Genomic DNA, 17,523 nt, shown 5'->3' with positions numbered 1-17,523 from the left:
AATAGGATGACTTGTGTTCATCAATCAGAGAAAACCCTCGATAGATATGAGAAAAATGCTCTGCAGTCTGGGAGGTGATGGCTCTAAAACACATGGCCTTTCTGGTTAACTCATAGAGGCGAGAGTAGACTTAAGCAGTACAGAAATGTGATCAGAAATGTGCACATTGATGGTTTAATGATTAACTGGGCTTAAACCAAAAGTGGTGATACAATCCAGATTGTGGCCATGGTCATTAGTTGGACCAGAAACATGCTGAGTACAGTCAGATGTATGAATAAAATGAAGGAATTCAGATGCAGGACTGTCATTCTGAACATCGATGTGGATATTCTGGTAACTATACTGTTGTGATTCTGCTGCTTTTGAAACTGTGAACCACAACATTTTAATGGCACGTTTAAATCATTTGGTGGGCATTGAAAACACAGAACTTGATTTATCTGACTGATGAGTTTTTGTATGAAAACTCAGAATCATCTGAGGGGCTCCTGTCATGTGGGGCTCAGTTTTAGGACCACTGCTTGCCTGTATTTATTGCCTATAGGTTCCATGTTTGCTTTCCACTTCTTTCCCAACAATTTAAAGCTCTATCTGCCCTTAAATCAGAAGTATGGCTTTTCAATCAAAGCACTTTAGGATTGCTTGGAGAATATTAAAGCTTGACAGACCCTAAACCTCTTAAATAAAAAAAAAAAAAAAAGAAAAGAAAGGTGATGGTGTTTGGAGTCCACCACTGTTGATCAGTATTAAACAAACTGTTGCCAATTTGGGTTTTAAGATTGACAGTGATTTTAAATTAAAAGCTGTTGAAAAGTCCTCCTTTTATCATGTAAGGCAATTGGCAAAAGTTTAAAATGTCCTTTTCAGGAAACTCTTTGAAACTTTGACCTATGCTTTTATTTTATCCTGCTTAGATTCCTGTAATGGACTCCATGTTGTCTAACTTTGCAACAATCCCTCATACTAAATATGCATAAAGTGACATCATGAAGGAAAAGTACCATTTAACAGGAAGAAGAACCAGTCTCATTGTGAGCAACTATCTACCTTAGCAAACACATCAAACACACAGGAACACTGATCCGGGAGTCATTTCTGGCACACAGATGAAAACAGATGTGTTCCTAAAGTGTGTAAACAGACTGTTTTAGGAGTGTTAGGATTACCAGAACTATTTACATTTCCTAAATAGCAGAAAAATCATATGGAGAATTTAGATGTTTTTTTATTATTATTATTACTTTTTGCTATTAATCTGATTGAGAATCTGTGGAGGGACGTAAAGACATACCGTTTTTTTTATTTACGTGTAAATAAATAAAGATTTTGGGTAGGTAGGTAGTTTCCACTCCACTGCTTGATCTGATCAGATCTTGATGGGCAAATGTGAAATCTTTAAATCACATCTCAGACATCTGAGATCTGGGTGCTCAATAGGTATTTACATAAGTAGGCCTACCAGTTTCACTTAAATACCAGATGCTGGCCCACCAGTAATCATTAGTCCTTGTCCTGCTGAACCTGCTGCAACTCTCACTTATTTTAGTTCTAATAAGTACCTTTAAAGGTTCTTGGATGGTTATTCCGGTGAATCTTCAGCTCATTAAAAAAAAAATCAGATTAAATTCTTTGCCAATCCTATAGAATACATCTTTGTGCCAATGTTTTGATGAAGCTCCATCATCACCTGTTTTTTTTTTTTTTTTTTTTTTTTCACTTTGATTTGTAGTGTTTAAGCCAATGGATTTATTGGGACAGATTCATATATCCAGGAACAATAGTTAAAAATAATAATAATATTATTTTCCTGCGATAAACTGGCGACCTGTCCAGGGTGTACCCCGCCTCTCGCCCATTGACAGCTGGAGAGATAGGCACCAGTACTCCTTGCGATCCCACAAGGGATAAAGTGTGTTAGAAAATGGATGAATGGATGGATGGAATATTATTTTCAGGAATCATTATATTTTTTGTACAGAAACCAACTAAAATGAATTGGCACAGAGAAGTAACCACGTTGTTTTGGATATTTATTATAAGGTTGTAAAACTGTTTCTGCTGTTGCAGCAAATTAACTCTTGTTCTCCAAGCTTGAGGTGGGGGAGATAAGGTACCTTTGGGTGGCTATTTTCATTATGTGGCTCTAAAATAAAAATATAGCAAAATCAACATCTTAAAGTCCTCAAATCATAGATCACAAGGTAAATGAAGGTTTAAAAATAAGGTCTTATTCAGTATAAATACAAGTTCTGGTCCCCCGTTCCCAAAAGGTTTGTTTATTAACTCCAAGGAACACCATATCATAGCGAAGCATGGTGGTGGCAGCGTTGTGCTACGATAACGTCTCTTTGGATGGAACTGGGGTTTTCGTTATGGTTGATTAAACTCCCGAAGAAACACAAAGCGGTATTGATCCAGAACCTTCAAGTGGCCGCAAGAAAGCTGAAGATTTATTCTTCATCCTCACTGTGATTCCTAGCACACACAAAAAATAAGTAGTTCCCCCAGAATAAGCCCTAAGGAGATATATATATATATATATATATATATATATATATATATATATATATATATATATATATATATATATATATATATATATATATATGTGTGTGTGTGTGTGTGTGTGTGTGTGTGTCAGTTTTTTTTATATGTATGTATGTATTACCCAAACTGAACTGTACATGATTTACATGTACAGTTACATGTACATGTAAAAGTTTTCAAATGACTGACCACTGTTTCATTTTTATATCGCAACAAACATGGCATTTTACCAGGGTTCTGTAGCTGTCAGGGTTTTTTTTTTTTTTTACCCCCTTGGAAAAAAAGAAAGAAAGTTGTGGCGCAGTCCGGATGGAGCTCTTTCCTCGCCGCTGCGCCTCCTCCAGCCCGTCGGAAACGGGCGGCGTTAAGACCCAGCAGATGTTCGGTACAGCGAACATCTGTCGCCGCGGTCTCCTCTCTGTATGAATCGCGCCTGGACTCCTGTCTGGAGACACTCACCCTCAGAGGCAGGCAGGGATACGGACCGGAGCCGATCCAGCGGAGGAAGGAGGGGATGTGCGCCGACGAGTCCGGACCATGAGAGCAGAAAGTGGAGCCAGACGCACTGAGCCGCGGCGATAAGACGGCGCGCAGCAAAATGAAGACACCTATGGTAAATGTTTCCGCCGCGCAGTCCCAAAACACACAACCAGGTTCTTTTAATTGAAACCAACCGGGGTTCCTTCGAGTGCGGCCAGATCAGGTCGCCACACTGCATCAGGGCTGTGCGCACAACGATGTCGGATCAGGAGATTAGAGGATCAGAACAATGGGGCGTCCAGCTGTGCGCGCTGTTTGGCACTTATCTCCGCTACAGCGTGGACCGCAGCGCGCTGTCAGTCTCGTTTCCACCGTTTATTCAAATATTTCATATCGCTTTATTTTTTAAAAAAAGGTGATAAAACCCTTTAGTTGTGTTTGGACATTTATTAGTAGATTTCTTTTTGAGTAAAAGTTGCTGCATGCTCAATTTGATGTGATTTCATTCTTTAACTTTTACATGTTGCGGTGTTATTTTTATTAAGTACAGAAATAGAAAATTATGTACACGAAATGATCACCGGTGCCATTTCTAGGACTTTTTTTTTCTTTATTCGTGGGAATAAAAGCGATGCTTTTCAAGTAAATCGGCTTAAATCGCAGCAGGTTGTTTTTTTCCCCCGTTTAATTCCTAAAATCAGTCGCGCAACCCCGCGCCTCCCCTATACATCTGGTCCACAATATAAGCCTGAATTTAAGTTACAGCCTTTCTTCACCGCGAGTCAGGCAGAACATTATAACCACTGACAGATGAAGCGCGTCAACAGTAACTATCTTGTCCTCATGGCATCAGATCAGGGTTTTTGCAACCCTGCTTCTCAACACACACTGTCCTGCATGGGTGTTTCTGTCTGAACACCAGATTCAGATTGCAATTCAGCAATGAACCTGAACTCAGGTGTGAAGTAAGGAAACATAAACCAAAACATGCAGCGCAGTGTGCCTTGATGACCAGGGTTGAAAAAAGAAAAACACTGTTAGAGGGGTGCGATAGGCTTAAAGGAAACATGTTCATGGTTTGGACGCATGACAAATGGGCAAAGTTAGGGATTTGGAACAAATTATTATAATTATAAAATTGAGTTAGAGCCTCTCTGAACCTGCAGCTGTTATGGGGTGTTGCCAGGCTGCAGTGGTCAGTATCAAAAGTGCTCCAAGGAAGCGACAGTGTTAGTCCAGCAACATGGGTACCATTCATGTGGCGGTGGTGGTCATAATATTATGCCTTTAGTACTTTTTATTTACTATATCAATGATTTATTTTTCTTGTCCTTCATTTAGCCTTTTTTTTTTTTTTTGGAACATCTGTGACTGACTTTTGGTCCTGCCTGCAACATACAGTCGTTTTCTGCATATTTCCAGTGATATTATTACAGCATTGGGAGAAAAAAAAAAGATGAAATTCATTCATAGTAAATGAAATCAAATAGTCTTGGAGTTTCTGTTTTTTTGGAAGGCATTAAGGGTTAAGCCTTAAAAGACTTTTAGATCGGTTAATTTGACTTGATCTAAATGTCGAGAAGATTACCGACTCGCATCTTAATGAGGTCTAAATGTAGCTTCAGCGTTGAAACCAGGTCTATGCTTAGTGGGAACACAAGATTTTAGTACCAGAAACCATGAATATACAGACTATTACGAACAGTATTGGCATTTTGTCTCTGGATGTGACCTAAATTTCAAGCTCCATCTTTGCAACACATCTAAAACTCCTGAAATTATGCTCTGGCTCATAGTATTGTTCTACCGCCCTAAGATTATTAGTCTCCCCTGTCTTACAACCCACTCTCCGGAGGCGCCCCTGACTACCTGTAGCAGAAAGATGTTGCATCGCAGCGAGCTTGTTGAAAAGTGAATAAATCCTCAGAGCGGAAGACGGATAGCAGCTCGTCAGACAGAGACATACATGCCTGTCTCTGCGGGAACCTGTAATTAATGTTTGCCTGTTCCCTTACTTTAAACTTTACTGGAATGCCTTCCTCTTTGCTTTAAGTGTAGCAGTGTAAACTGAAGGCTCATGCGCCTTCTGCTCCCGTCTGTGTGGGAGCCTGATGCAGGCAGCGGATGAGAGATGGCAGGAACAGCCGAGACAAACAGGGGGGGGGGATGAAGTTGCAGACTAATGCTTCTAGTCACTTCTAACTTTGCTCCCTGACTGTCGTTGAGGTAAAAATGCCTGAAATAAACAGCCCACGTGTTGTTTTTTTAAACCCACACGAGTCAAGATGTTTTCAGCTTAAACAGAACAGGGTTTTATCAAAGAGCAACAGCAGCCCAGCAGCAGCAGGAATAAATTAAAAAAAAGAAGTTAAACCCTGAAACATTCCTGACCCTGGCATATCTAGAATAAATCATTTACCTTCGACCAAAAAGTTTGATGTTTGAAGAAGCTTTTATTTGCATTAAAAAAAACAAATAAACCATTTTTTTTAGAACTCTTGAGCATCTTCATTATGTTTCCACTGGTGAATAGATAATTTCTTCATGTCTTTGAGATGGGAAGGCCTCATCCCCTCTCTCTAATCTTTACCTCCATCCACAGATCCCCTGTTAGATTCCAGTTACTATTCTGGCTGAGCCGTTCCAGAAATATTAATATTATTACTTTCAGTTGGAAGAGACGTGTAGGTCATGACTTGAGGCGATTTCCTGGCCCACATGCAAAAGCACTAAAGAGACCAGTCAAAGTGAAGAAGGTTTATTTACAATATATGAAGAGGTTCAGTAAAGCGGTCGAATGCACCAAGGTCAGCTCGGCATTTGCGGGAATCGGCTTTCGGGTTCGTCTACAGAGGAGAGAGATGAGTTAACGAATCTGTATGGGGACAGGTGATAAGTTACTTGGCCGTAGTTGGTAAGAATGTGGGGACGAGTTAAGATTCAGCGTTGGTGGAAAGGTAATGGTCCAGGGTCCGAGAAAAACGACGGTGATTTCCAGTAAGGTTGTGTTCCTTGGAGGTAAAGGAGACTGAGGACACCACAGAGCTGATACTTTAAGCATACTTTAAGCAAATAGAGAAACTGAATCAACCAAAAGCAAGACACCAAAGAAGAAACCCTGATCATGTGCACACTGTGCCGTGACGAGGCGTCTCTCCAGAACCAGGACTGTTGGCTTCCTGAAGCTTTTCCCATTCACAGGTCACTTCCTTTGTGACCAATCTGCAGGAAACTTGTGATTGTCAAAAACGGATCTGAAACAATAAAACAATCATGAGACGATCATAAAGTCAAAAAGTCACACGAAAACCCACTAACGCTCGAGAACCGTCTGGGAACACCATGATAGGTAATCATCGGGCAAAGAGTGACGACCCTGCAGCTCCTTTTAAGCTCCTTTTGGGTCGGCCTGATCAGGAGATTTGCTCCGGGTGTGCAGCAACCAGAGCTGCCGGGACTCTCCAGCAGAGATCTGCTCTGAAACAGGAACTCACACAAGGAACCAAACACACCAGAATCCTAACAGTGTAGGTCAAACTAAAAGATTCCCTTAAAGCTATGTCTGCCTTTAAGAAAGTTGATGTGGGACAGTAACTGTCAGCCTCTCTGATGCTCTTCACTTTTATACGCGCTGACTCAAATATGGCTTCTCTGTACTGCAGGTAGAGCTGTTATTAGCAATATATTCTCAAATCGTCACTTAAAAAAGCCAAACTTATCACTTTAAGCTGGTGGTGTCACACTCCAGCCCTAAAGTGGACTCCCTGCTCCAACACAGCTCGCCCAAACGGTTAAAGGTATACTATGCAACCGGGGTTGATTTTCCAGCGAGGCTCGCCCCAGAGGGCGAAAGTAAAAGTGCACTGTCATAAAGATGCTCAGCTGTTCTGGTTTCTCCGTCAAGCCAGGCGCGGTTGTTTTGAGCTTAGCAGACAGGCGAACGCAACGAAAAGTGGAAAAAACGGCAGTACAAACAATGACTAACACAGTGAAGGTATGAACATTAGGCTTTCCTGCAGCGCTATCTTGGCAAGGCGGCCGCCTCGCCAAACTCACGCTACCTCGCTGTCATTCAAAAAAATAACATAAATAAATAATAATAATAATAATAATAATAATAATAATAAAACTCTATATGCTTGCATGTTTATTTGATGTTAACACGCGGTTCTTTGTTGTTGCTTTCGCGCGTCCATATAGTGAATGGCAGGACAAAAACACATGGAGTTCTCACCGTAAAGCAAGACCAACTCTCGCGGTCTTTCACGTGACTACTGAGCCTGTGGGTGCGGGCCGTGAGCTCCTGCAGTTGCAAGTACGGTATTTCCCCCACAGACCACCAGGGCGGACGAGAAAACCTTTGTTCGACCTGAAATGACTCATTTAATCATCCAAAACGGTATGGAACACATTAATTAACTGAAAAATGTTGCATAGTATGCCTTTAAATCATCTCCTCGGCATCTATTATTTGCCAGACTGCAGAGGTCTTGCAAAGAGCCCTTCGTTAGCTCCAGGTGTGCCGAACCAAATAAAAAAGGCAGGACTCCACCATCTGAGGACGGACATTTGACGCCGCTGCGTCAGGTGGATGTCTAGTTCAAGTTCCGCGGGGCTAACTCAGTCTGCATCTGCTTGGGCCTGTGTTTCAGCGCCATGGCGTAGCTGTGCTTCTCGTGCTCCTCCTGTGCGCCAGCTTGTTCCTCGTGTACAACGGGAGTTTCAGCGGTCCTTCCAGGGACGCCAACGACACCCGCGCCCGCCATCATGAACATCTGCAGCAGCCTCCCGAAGCCCCCGTCAGCGCGGCGAAGCCTCACCTGCCGGCCCTCCAGGGATACATCAGCATCATCGACCATAAGGTAGGCAGATGTGGCTGCTTCCTGACTCTTCGGTTATTCAGGGGGGCGAAAATGCACTGCAAAGCAGGCGCCGGAGCCTTTTTGAAAGCGAAGCCGGTTTCAGATTTCCCCCCATTAGGAGCCCAGTTCTTCTGCTCTTATTTTCCTCCTCAGAGATGAAAGCACACACATGCACTCCCTCATCGCCGTCCACCAGTCATCTTTTCGCTCTCCTCTTTGGAGACGGAGAGCCTCCTCTCTGTCGTTTATCACCATTTTTTTTTCCCCCCAGCAGTGTTGCGCCACACTCGATACCCACCTGTCGTTGCTAATAACGGTTTAGGCCACCAATGAAATCCTCGGCTGCATTCTTCCCCTCTAATTGATAAACCCGGGAGACCCTCAGCGAGCTGAACCCTGACGTCACCGCTGGGGAGCGGGGGGGTGTATTGACTTCCATCTGTTTACCGAGCCAGGAGAAAACAATCAATGTGAGTAGCGGGGAGCAAAGGCTCTGCAAGTAAAGCAGACCTACCTGCTCACGCGGTGAAGGCTCATTCAGGCGACATTTTGGACAATATGCTGCTTTGTTTGCTGTCTTCTTGTATCCTTTGCTCGTCCTTTCGCTCCCCCTCCGTAGACATCACACATTTGTTTTATTCCACTGTGGTCAGTTTTCAGTTTGCGACGGCACTTTTTTTCAAGTTTATTCTAATAAGCACTGTCCTTGTGGAGGTTTTTAGTCATCGAGCATCTGTTTTCATGTCTCTCTGCAGCCATTTCACATCCCACAGAGCTCTTACCCTCCATTTGGAATACCTTGACATCTCTTTGTGGTCATTTTCCAACGCTGTTTCAGCTCTGTCATTTTGAAAATTTCAAAAGTCTTTTAGATAGAAATTTTGCAACTATGTGTGGTGATTTTGAGCCTTTGTATCCCTGTTTTGCATCCATAAGTACTAATATCCTTTATGTGTGATACTTTAAAATGTATTTATGGTAATTTTGCATCCTTTAGATACTATTTTTGTGTCTCTGCAGACCTGTTTCTGTAGCGTTTTGCATTTCTTGTCATTTGGTATCTCTTTTTGGGATTTGATGACTGTTTTGCATCCCTGAGGACTTTTATCTTCTATTTGATACATTTTGATATCTTTGAGTTGACATTTTGCACGCTTCCAATATTGCTTTTTTCATATCTCTGTACACATTTTAGTTGCTCCAATAGTCCCTTTGTATTTATCTCTGTAGACATGCATTATAGTCATTTTATATTTTTGTCTAACCATTTAACATCCCTAAAAAGTATTATTCATCATTTGTAAAATGCTGAATATCTGTGAGACTTTTCTTTCATTAATCTTTTGTTTTTAATCACTCTGGACATTCCTTATACTCCATCTCTAGTATTTGCATCTCTATCTGGTCATTTATGGCTCTTTTTAAAAGGAACTTATTATGCTTTTCAGTTCTTCCTTTTTAAATTGAAATCATTCAGTTGTGGTCTATATGAAATGGAACTGCAATGCTTCAATCTGAATTCGTCGTTAATTTACCCCCATGTTCCCCCCTTTCCCCCCTGCATCTGAGAGCAATTTGTTTTGGGGCTGTCCCTTTAAATCTAAAGGAGGCACTTCACACCCCGCCCCCCTCCGTGTCACAGAGTGTTCCACTCCACCCAGTTCGGCCATTTTTATAGCATAGTGGGGGACGCTGTAATGAACAACCAAACATTTTGACTTATCCCCTTGTATCGTCGACATCCTTCTGCTTGGACCACAAAATCCCGCCGAGAAATAAACATGGCAGATTTGTGAAATTGCTAGGCTGGAAGTCCATGACCTTTACTATTGTGATGTAATTATTCAACACATTTGATAGAAAACCGAGACAAAACAGAGTAAAAAGAAATCTAGGCAGCACCTGGAGAGACTAAATTCAAATGTTCTGCACTCCTAGAGACTCCAAGTACACAGCAAAATGTATTTAAGGACTGTAAAAGTGGATTTTGCATAAGTCCCTTTTACCTATTTTGTATCGTTCATCCTTATTTTTCCTGTCCTTTAATTATTTTATCCATTTTCAGTAGCATTTTTTTTACATGTTTTGTCGTTTTACAATTATAAATAGTCTTTTATTACTCTGTAGTTGTTTTGCAACAATTTTGGGTATTTTGATACATTTGTTCACCCTTCATTCAACAAGGTTAATCTCACTGTGGAAAATGACAGTTTTTATTAATCTAGTTTTTCTTTTAATCTTTGTTGTCATTTTGCTTCTCCTGTCCATTTTGCATCCCATTAAACTCCTATCGTCTAATTATAGTACTTTGAAGTCTCCTTTTGGTGATTTGCGTCCTTCAGATTTTATTCTTCCCGTTTCTGTTATTGTACTTTACTTTCAGCAGCCGTTTACATATACCTATTTTGTATCTTTTTGTGTTCACTTTATAATCTCACTATGGGGCTTTTTTATAAAATGTGAACAGCCGTTTATATCTCTGAAATTTTGCTCCCATTGGTGCTCATTTTCTATGTTAAGTTATTCTGTAATGATTGAGTAAGTAAGTGATATTCCTCCCTTGTTTTTGTATTCTTTAGCTATTATTTTTTTGTCAGATTCTTTCTGGCAGTTCACATCTTCCATATTGTCTGTTTTTCCTTTCTGTTGAAATCTTTTGTATTACTTTGACGTCATTTAGTTGTTTTGCATCAATCAAAAGTCACATTTTCACTTTAGATACTTTGGCGTCCTTTTACGTTGAATATAAAATCATTATTTTTAATGTCCCTATATTTATGTTTAATGTCCCTACATTTATTTTACAACTATCAGCTATGTACCTTTTTTATATCTCTTTCTGGTTGTTTTTCTGTCTCTCTGTAGGAATTTTGGATTCTTTCAACACTATTTCTGATCTCGCTGTGGACAATTTACATTCTCAGCAGTCTTATCTTTCCCTATGTGGTCATTTTGCATTTTATGGCTCTCTTCAGCCTTTTGGCTCCACTAAAAATATTGTTTGTTTGTTTTCCTGTAGTATTGCTGTTTAGCATCCTTTACATATTATTATTCATGTTTATTTTAGTGAACTTTTGCATTTCTTTTGTCTTTTTTAACTTCCTGGTTTAATTATTTTGCATTCCCTCAGTTATTAGCAGTACTTTCTCTTTGTGATCATTTGACATTTCTGTGTAGCTCTTTTTCATTCTTCAAATATAATTTTGCATCCTTCGTAGTCTTTTTTTCGTCTTTATCATCATTTTGTGTCTCTATTTGGTTATTTCTTATTGTTCCCATTAACTGTCCTTCACTCAGAAATGTATATTTTCTCCCTGTGGTAGTTTGACACCATTGTGCATCTTTCAATTCATGTTTTGTGACTATTGGTCATTTTATGAAAACAACATTTTCTGTTATTCTGTTTTTGTTTTCTCTTTGTGTTTGTATTGTAATTCCTCCAAGGGTTTCAATCAATCCAGATTTTATCTAGCATTTTATTTTACATCTTGATTTTAAAGCAGTTATTTTCTGGTTGCTGTCCCTTTTTTATCATTGTGTGGACATGTTATCTGTCTGCTTATTCCAGTGTATTTTCTTAGTTTTCGGCCAATAGTAAACTTTCATCCTAGTCTCCTTTTGTTGTCATTCTGCATCCCCTGTCATCCCTTTGAATATCTGTAGTTATTTGACTGGCTCTACATGAAAAGTCACTTCTGTGGCTCTCGGGTCCTTGGTCTGGTTCCTAGTTGGCCCGTTCAGTAATCCATCTGTGGCAGGACAGTGGACACCATGAGTGGCAGCGCGATTCTTGGTGCCATCTCTGTCTCAGGGAAATCTGCCGGCTTCTGCAAAGCATGTATCGTCAGATTATGGCATTTGCATATGAGTAATTGGACAGCAAGCTGCGTGCACTCACAGGAGGCTGTTGCTGTACAGATTACAGAAAATCAACAGCATGAAAATGTGCCGGCTGCAGAGATTTGGGAGCTGATACGTTGTTTCTGAACATCAGAAAAATAGGCTTGTGGGAAAATGATCTTCGTCTAAATTAAACACCAGGCGGCGTCGATAGGTACTTAATCTTGCATTAACAAATGTAGACTGGCTGTGGGCAGAGGATTTAATAGAGAAATATGAAACAGAAACCCAACAAACGTGAATAGGTTTAACGTTGCATGAAAAGTTAGGGCAGCGGTTTTCTCGTGTAAAATGTTGCAATGTGTAATGTAAACGTTCTCTATGATTTATTTCCCATCACTTCCTATATTAGAAACCTTTTCATGGAGCGTTCCACTGACTTCTCTAGAATAGGGAAACATTAAGCAGTTTTAAAACAATCTGGATGACATTTTAAACAAGTGTTTCACAAAAAGGACCTTTTTTAAAATGTACTGTTTTTATACCTTTTAAACTTGTAATGCTCGTACACTGAGAACCCAATATTTAAGCCGGACACGGTGTCCCACTTAAAGGATTTATTTAGATAATAAAAGACTGGAATCGTGGTCAAAAACATTCCATGGTCATGTCCAGGAGTCAGAAAGCCTGTGAGGTATCCAGCGGGGACTAAGCGAGACAGCAGAATCCAGAAAACAGAACAAGGTCAAAAACAGGCGAAGCAAACACTAACGCTGGATGGCAAAATCACACAAGGCTTGAAGACGATCTGGCAGAGACTGGCTGCAGGAGGCAGGCGTTAATAGGCAGAGACGCAGGTGGAGTGACGTGCAGGTGATAGAGTCAGCGCAGGTGAATCTGCTCCACCAATTTACTGAGTGGAGCAGATCAGATTGTGGAACAAAAAAAAACTTAAACAGGCAGAATCCATGACAAAACATTATTGTCTTTCATTCTTTTTGTATGTTTAGTGTTTTTGAAGCTACAGGGTATGCATTCCCTTTGTTGTGCACCTGTTCAATGAAAATCAAGGCTTTGAGCTGAATTAAGGTTGGTTCCAGCACATAAAACACGTGATTGCATTCCACTAGGAATTGCAATACAACAGTGGTTCTTCCAGTTCTTATGACGTTGCACAGACTCAAGCAAATATTTGGCAGTAATTTATGGTAAGTTCCCGCTCTTTCAAGTCTAATGGTGCATTCATACGGTACGCACCATTGGACCTGGTGATATGAACCATTGTACTTGGCAATATGTCAGGAGCACAGTCGCCAGCAGCTCACATTGCAGGCACCAGCATTTGGACAGTGGGCAACAACCCAGAAATACAGCAGTATAAGGGTGTTTTCTATCTGATGCTTTCACTTAACAGCCACTCCAGCCTCCTCACTCACTATTTTCTAGGCACTCTTTTCTTTCTGGACGTGTCTCGGTAGTAGTAATTGGTTGAGTCACCGACCAAAGACCGCCACTATCAGTGCGTCTTCCACGTCACAGCCACATCCAGTTCCTGATTGTTGTTGTCACGATGTGACAAGACACAAAAGTTTAGAATTTTCAACACCGACAACTGTCGCTTTGCATCTTTGCATCGCATTTTGCGTCATTAGAAACGCATCTGTTGCCTCGCTTTGCTTCGCATCACTCCTTTGTAGCACTGGATATCATGTACTGTAAATCTGTCACTCAGGCCACCACATCCACGTTCGGCGGTAACGCACCTTAAGGTTTTGGGTATAAGGAACCACTGTCCCGTAGAGGAATTTTGGGTCGCTCATTTTTATGACATTGCTTCAGTTCATTGAGGTTTGGAGACATCTTTCTGGTCAGCTCTCTTTGGGATTTGCCCACGACGTCTTTTGGTTTAAACAGAGACGTTTCGATACATTTCTACTGTTACTGTACACCACAGCGTCGTGTGTTTTGTCTGACAGCGGCACCATTTGAAAAAAGGTTCAATAGTGGACCAAAACAACCTGGTCTCTGTTGTTGTGCGCGCAGGAAAAGCGTAATCTGCCTGTACGGGGAAGCCCTGCTGCTGTTAGAATGCAGTCAGTGGAAATTAAGACGCATGTCCACAGCGTAACGGATGACAACTGTTTAGAAACCGCAGCGGTGGTTTTATAATTCAAAGTCCCTTGAAGAACATGTTGTGCACGTTGAGCCTCATCACATGTCCATAGCAACATATGAGGTCCTGTTATTCTGTAAGTTTATTCAGTGGTGGGGACTTTTTTAGCAGGGAGTCTTTGTACGCATGTGCATGTTGTACAGTTTCATAGTGTGTGGCAGGGATGTTACACAGTTCTGAACATTTTCTTCAGTGTGTGGTGCACAGAGATTGCAATTAAAACATTTTCATGTAAATATCTTAACAGGAACTAGACAAAAAAACCCTTTTTTAATGGATTGTTGTTGTGTAAACAGTGTCGTAACATCCCACCACAGCATTTCAGTCAGGTCTAGGTCTGGATTGTGCCATTACAACCCTGAATTTATTTTCTATTTCAGCCATTCTGTTGTAAATTTGCTGCTTTGTTTGGGATTAGTATCCTGGTGATGACCCAGTTTGGGCAAAGCTTCATCTGCTGGACAGAAGGCATCATGTTCGATTGCAGAACAGTGGTTCTCCTTCCTGGTCCTTACTGTCCATCATGTTTCAGAGTTGTCTCTGCATGTCCTGTACTGCCTGTTAATATCCCTAGAAAATGTTCGGCCATGAGGTCCAGGATGTACAACCACTGCTCTGGATCACTTTAGTATGAAAATGACCAACGACAAACCTTTTTATTTTTATTAGGGTAAAATTATTACAAACAGGTTAAGATCTAACAATGGAAAATGCTGGGTACAACACAATGTATTCATCGTTTAATAACCACACTTTTTACATTCTATTTAACTTTATAGTAAATAGGACTACATCTATCTGAGGACATTATCTCAAATGCAACCTTTCGTGTATCAAAAGTTTTTTTTTTCTCAATTAATTTATTAAAATCAGTTAATTACAGCAAATATTTTCAAAGAAATACCAGCCCAAATCCTGTTCTCATATTGCTAGACCAAAAATAGTTGAGTTTTTTGTTTCAAGTCTATCATAATTTGCAAACTGGGTAACCATCTTTTAATAAAGCAAATGGGCAAAACCCATATTTAACTTTGGATCTGCAGTAATTTAACATCCCTTTCGTTCAGAAAATGAGACTAATTTGTTTAATTGAAATGACCATATTTTGTAGAGCAGGTGAAAAAAACCCCCAACAACATCATGTTTTGGTTATATTTTAACATTTTTAGAAATTTTCTTGGCGTTCAAGTACTTTTGACTTGAAAATGTCGGCCAACGTGGCGAAAAGTTTGGACACCCCTGCTTTGAATAGAACAATAAACCAATGAAGTGGTTATTTGGCCAGCACTACCCATGTGTCGCGTGCCTGCTCTTTATCTAATGTCCTTATAAAAGGGATGAGTGGTATCATATAAAATAGTGTGATTTTCTACCTCCAAGATGAACGTCTCGTTGTCCATGGTGAGATCCGCTGGTGGCTTGGTGCTGAAGACGCAGGTAACGATTTATTGACGTTCCAAAGAAAAATGCGATCCGGACTCTGCACATGTAGTCTTTTGTTTTTAAACTCCATGGGATCGATTTCACTTTTCATCAACTCACTTTCTGCCTGAACAATCCGCTCCGCTCCGGATTGACATAGAGTCGGCGCGGCAAAAATAGAACACCCACGCATTTTAGAGAAGCAGCGAGCGCCGGTGCTTCTGGGACACTCTGACTGACTGGAGTTGCAGCGATCAGCTGCGAAGGCTACAACGTCCGCAACGCTTCTGCATTTAGTGGAACTCTGGGGTCAGGGTGGCAAGAAACTGGCTCCTGTGGCCACAAAGTAGGCCCAGATCTCCATCCCTCCACCACCATGCTTTAAAGTGTGTACGAGTTATTTGTCCTAACATGTGGCATTTGATGCTGTTCATTTTGACTGGACGCCTTTCACTCTGTGCGAAGAACGATGGACTAGATGTCTTTTGGCTCATTCAGATACAACTTTGATTCCCTCAGATACATTTCAGAGAGGAGAGGCTTTCTCCTGGCACGCTCTCCAAACAAGACATTCTTGTTGCCTTTTTCTTATTATCCCGTCATGACATTCAAGCCGAGACCTGAATCCGAGACGGCGTTCTTGGGTTTCTCAAACTATTACGCACTCCGGCATTGGAGTGAATTTGCTGCGACGTTCACTTTTGGGGAAAGAATGAACATTAGATAATTTTCCACTTGTTTTTTTTTTTGTGTGTGTTTTTGTTGGATTTGGCCATTAAAAAGGAAGAGGAAATAATTGCTTTGATCAGAAGCAAGAGACATGCTCATTGGAGAAAACAGTGTCAGTGGCCTCATCTAAAACATTTGGAGTTTAGTTTTTCATATGTTTGGATCTGTTTTGAAGAAGCAAACAAAACAAGAGTAAAAATAAAATGCTTCGACAACAAGAAAAAAAAGTCAAATTAGCCTCAGAACAACTGTCTCTTAGCGCCTGGAAGTTTATTAATATGTCAATCCATCTTGGGGTTTTAAGAGATGAACTTGCAATTTACAGCTTTGCTCAGCGATGATTATTTTCCATTAAACCTGTAAAAATCCAATTTTAACTCAGTTCTTTAACGCATTCGATCTTTTCATATTTCCTGGTGGTGTTTAGCTCCTGTGTTCCTGCACTACTGATGCAGGATAGAGATCAGCTGATTAAGGTTGTTTTTAAACAAATAACGCTTGTGTCTGCAAGCTTTTGAGTTTGAAGAAAGTAATTAGAAAAAAATGCCAATGATATGTTTCTCTCTTCTTGTTTTAGCATTAAGCACATATAAACAATTGTTTCCGTCCTAACTAAACAGCAAAAGGTCTAGTCTGATTTAAAGTTAGATAGTGAGAAAACAATGGTTTATCTTTTTTTTTTTCACAATCTAAATATATAGCATCAACTATACATCCACACACGCTTCTATATCTTTGTTGGTTCACAGCAATTCCAATCATTGTACCTTTTTGCTTTGGCTCGACGTATCAGAATACGTTATGGATGATTAATAGAAACATAAATGTGACTAATCTGTGCTCTAAAGTGAGGTTAGTCTGTCGTTTCTCTCCAGCCACACAGATCCCTCACATATTGAATGGCGTATGAGATGAATGCGGAATAAGTCCCTGCTGTCGCCTTTCAGGATGTTGCGTGCAGCTTTTTTTGCTCGTTCTGAAAAAAGCCAATACTCAGTTGACCATGTGTGTTTTGATTTGACGAGGATTTGTCTGCGATGCGTCACTGAGCGCAGCTGCGGATGAGAATTGATTTTCCTCGAGTGAACCGGCGCAGCCGAGCGTCCATAAGTAAACCACAGATTTATTTATATTTTTTTTCTTTCTTTCTTTCCGCTCTCAAGCTTATTGGCGTTTTGGTCACAGGGGACATCATTAGGGGCCACGGCTCCTCTGCAGATCGTTTACGCTTCTTCACGCCAACCGTTTTTGTCACCCTACATATTTTCTGTAATCAATGCCTTGATGATATGGATGCATTTTTCCACTCCAGGACATTTCTTTGCAGCTCTTTCCGGTTGAGAGGACCGCATCCTCTGTATGATACCGCATGCCTTGTAAAAGTCATCATCCTTATCTCGTTTTTGTTCTCCTGCAGCACTGACTGATCAGTGTTTAGAAAAATCCTCTGACTTGACCATTTGTCTT

At 40.7% G+C, this 17,523-nt stretch overlaps 1 protein-coding gene across 1 annotated transcript in view; it reads left to right on the top strand.

The window, feature by feature from the left end:
* The first annotated feature begins 2,905 nt into the window (after window positions 1-2,905).
* Window positions 2,906-17,523, top strand: part of st6galnac5a (ST6 (alpha-N-acetyl-neuraminyl-2,3-beta-galactosyl-1,3)-N-acetylgalactosaminide alpha-2,6-sialyltransferase 5a) — an 86,014-nt gene continuing 71,396 nt past the window's right edge. The window contains exons 1-2 of the mRNA XM_036138532.1: window positions 2,906-3,163; window positions 7,683-7,892. Coding sequence (XP_035994425.1) covers window positions 3,149-3,163; window positions 7,683-7,892 — 225 coding nt within the window. The 5' untranslated portion in view covers window positions 2,906-3,148. The remainder of the gene's footprint in view (window positions 3,164-7,682; window positions 7,893-17,523) is intronic.

Source organism: Fundulus heteroclitus, chromosome 6 (genome assembly GCF_011125445.2).
Source record: "Fundulus heteroclitus isolate FHET01 chromosome 6, MU-UCD_Fhet_4.1, whole genome shotgun sequence".
NCBI classification, from domain to species: Eukaryota; Metazoa; Chordata; class Actinopteri; order Cyprinodontiformes; family Fundulidae; genus Fundulus; species Fundulus heteroclitus.
Note: the sequence above shows the minus strand (reverse complement) of the source record. Positions and strands in the feature narration are given on the sequence as shown.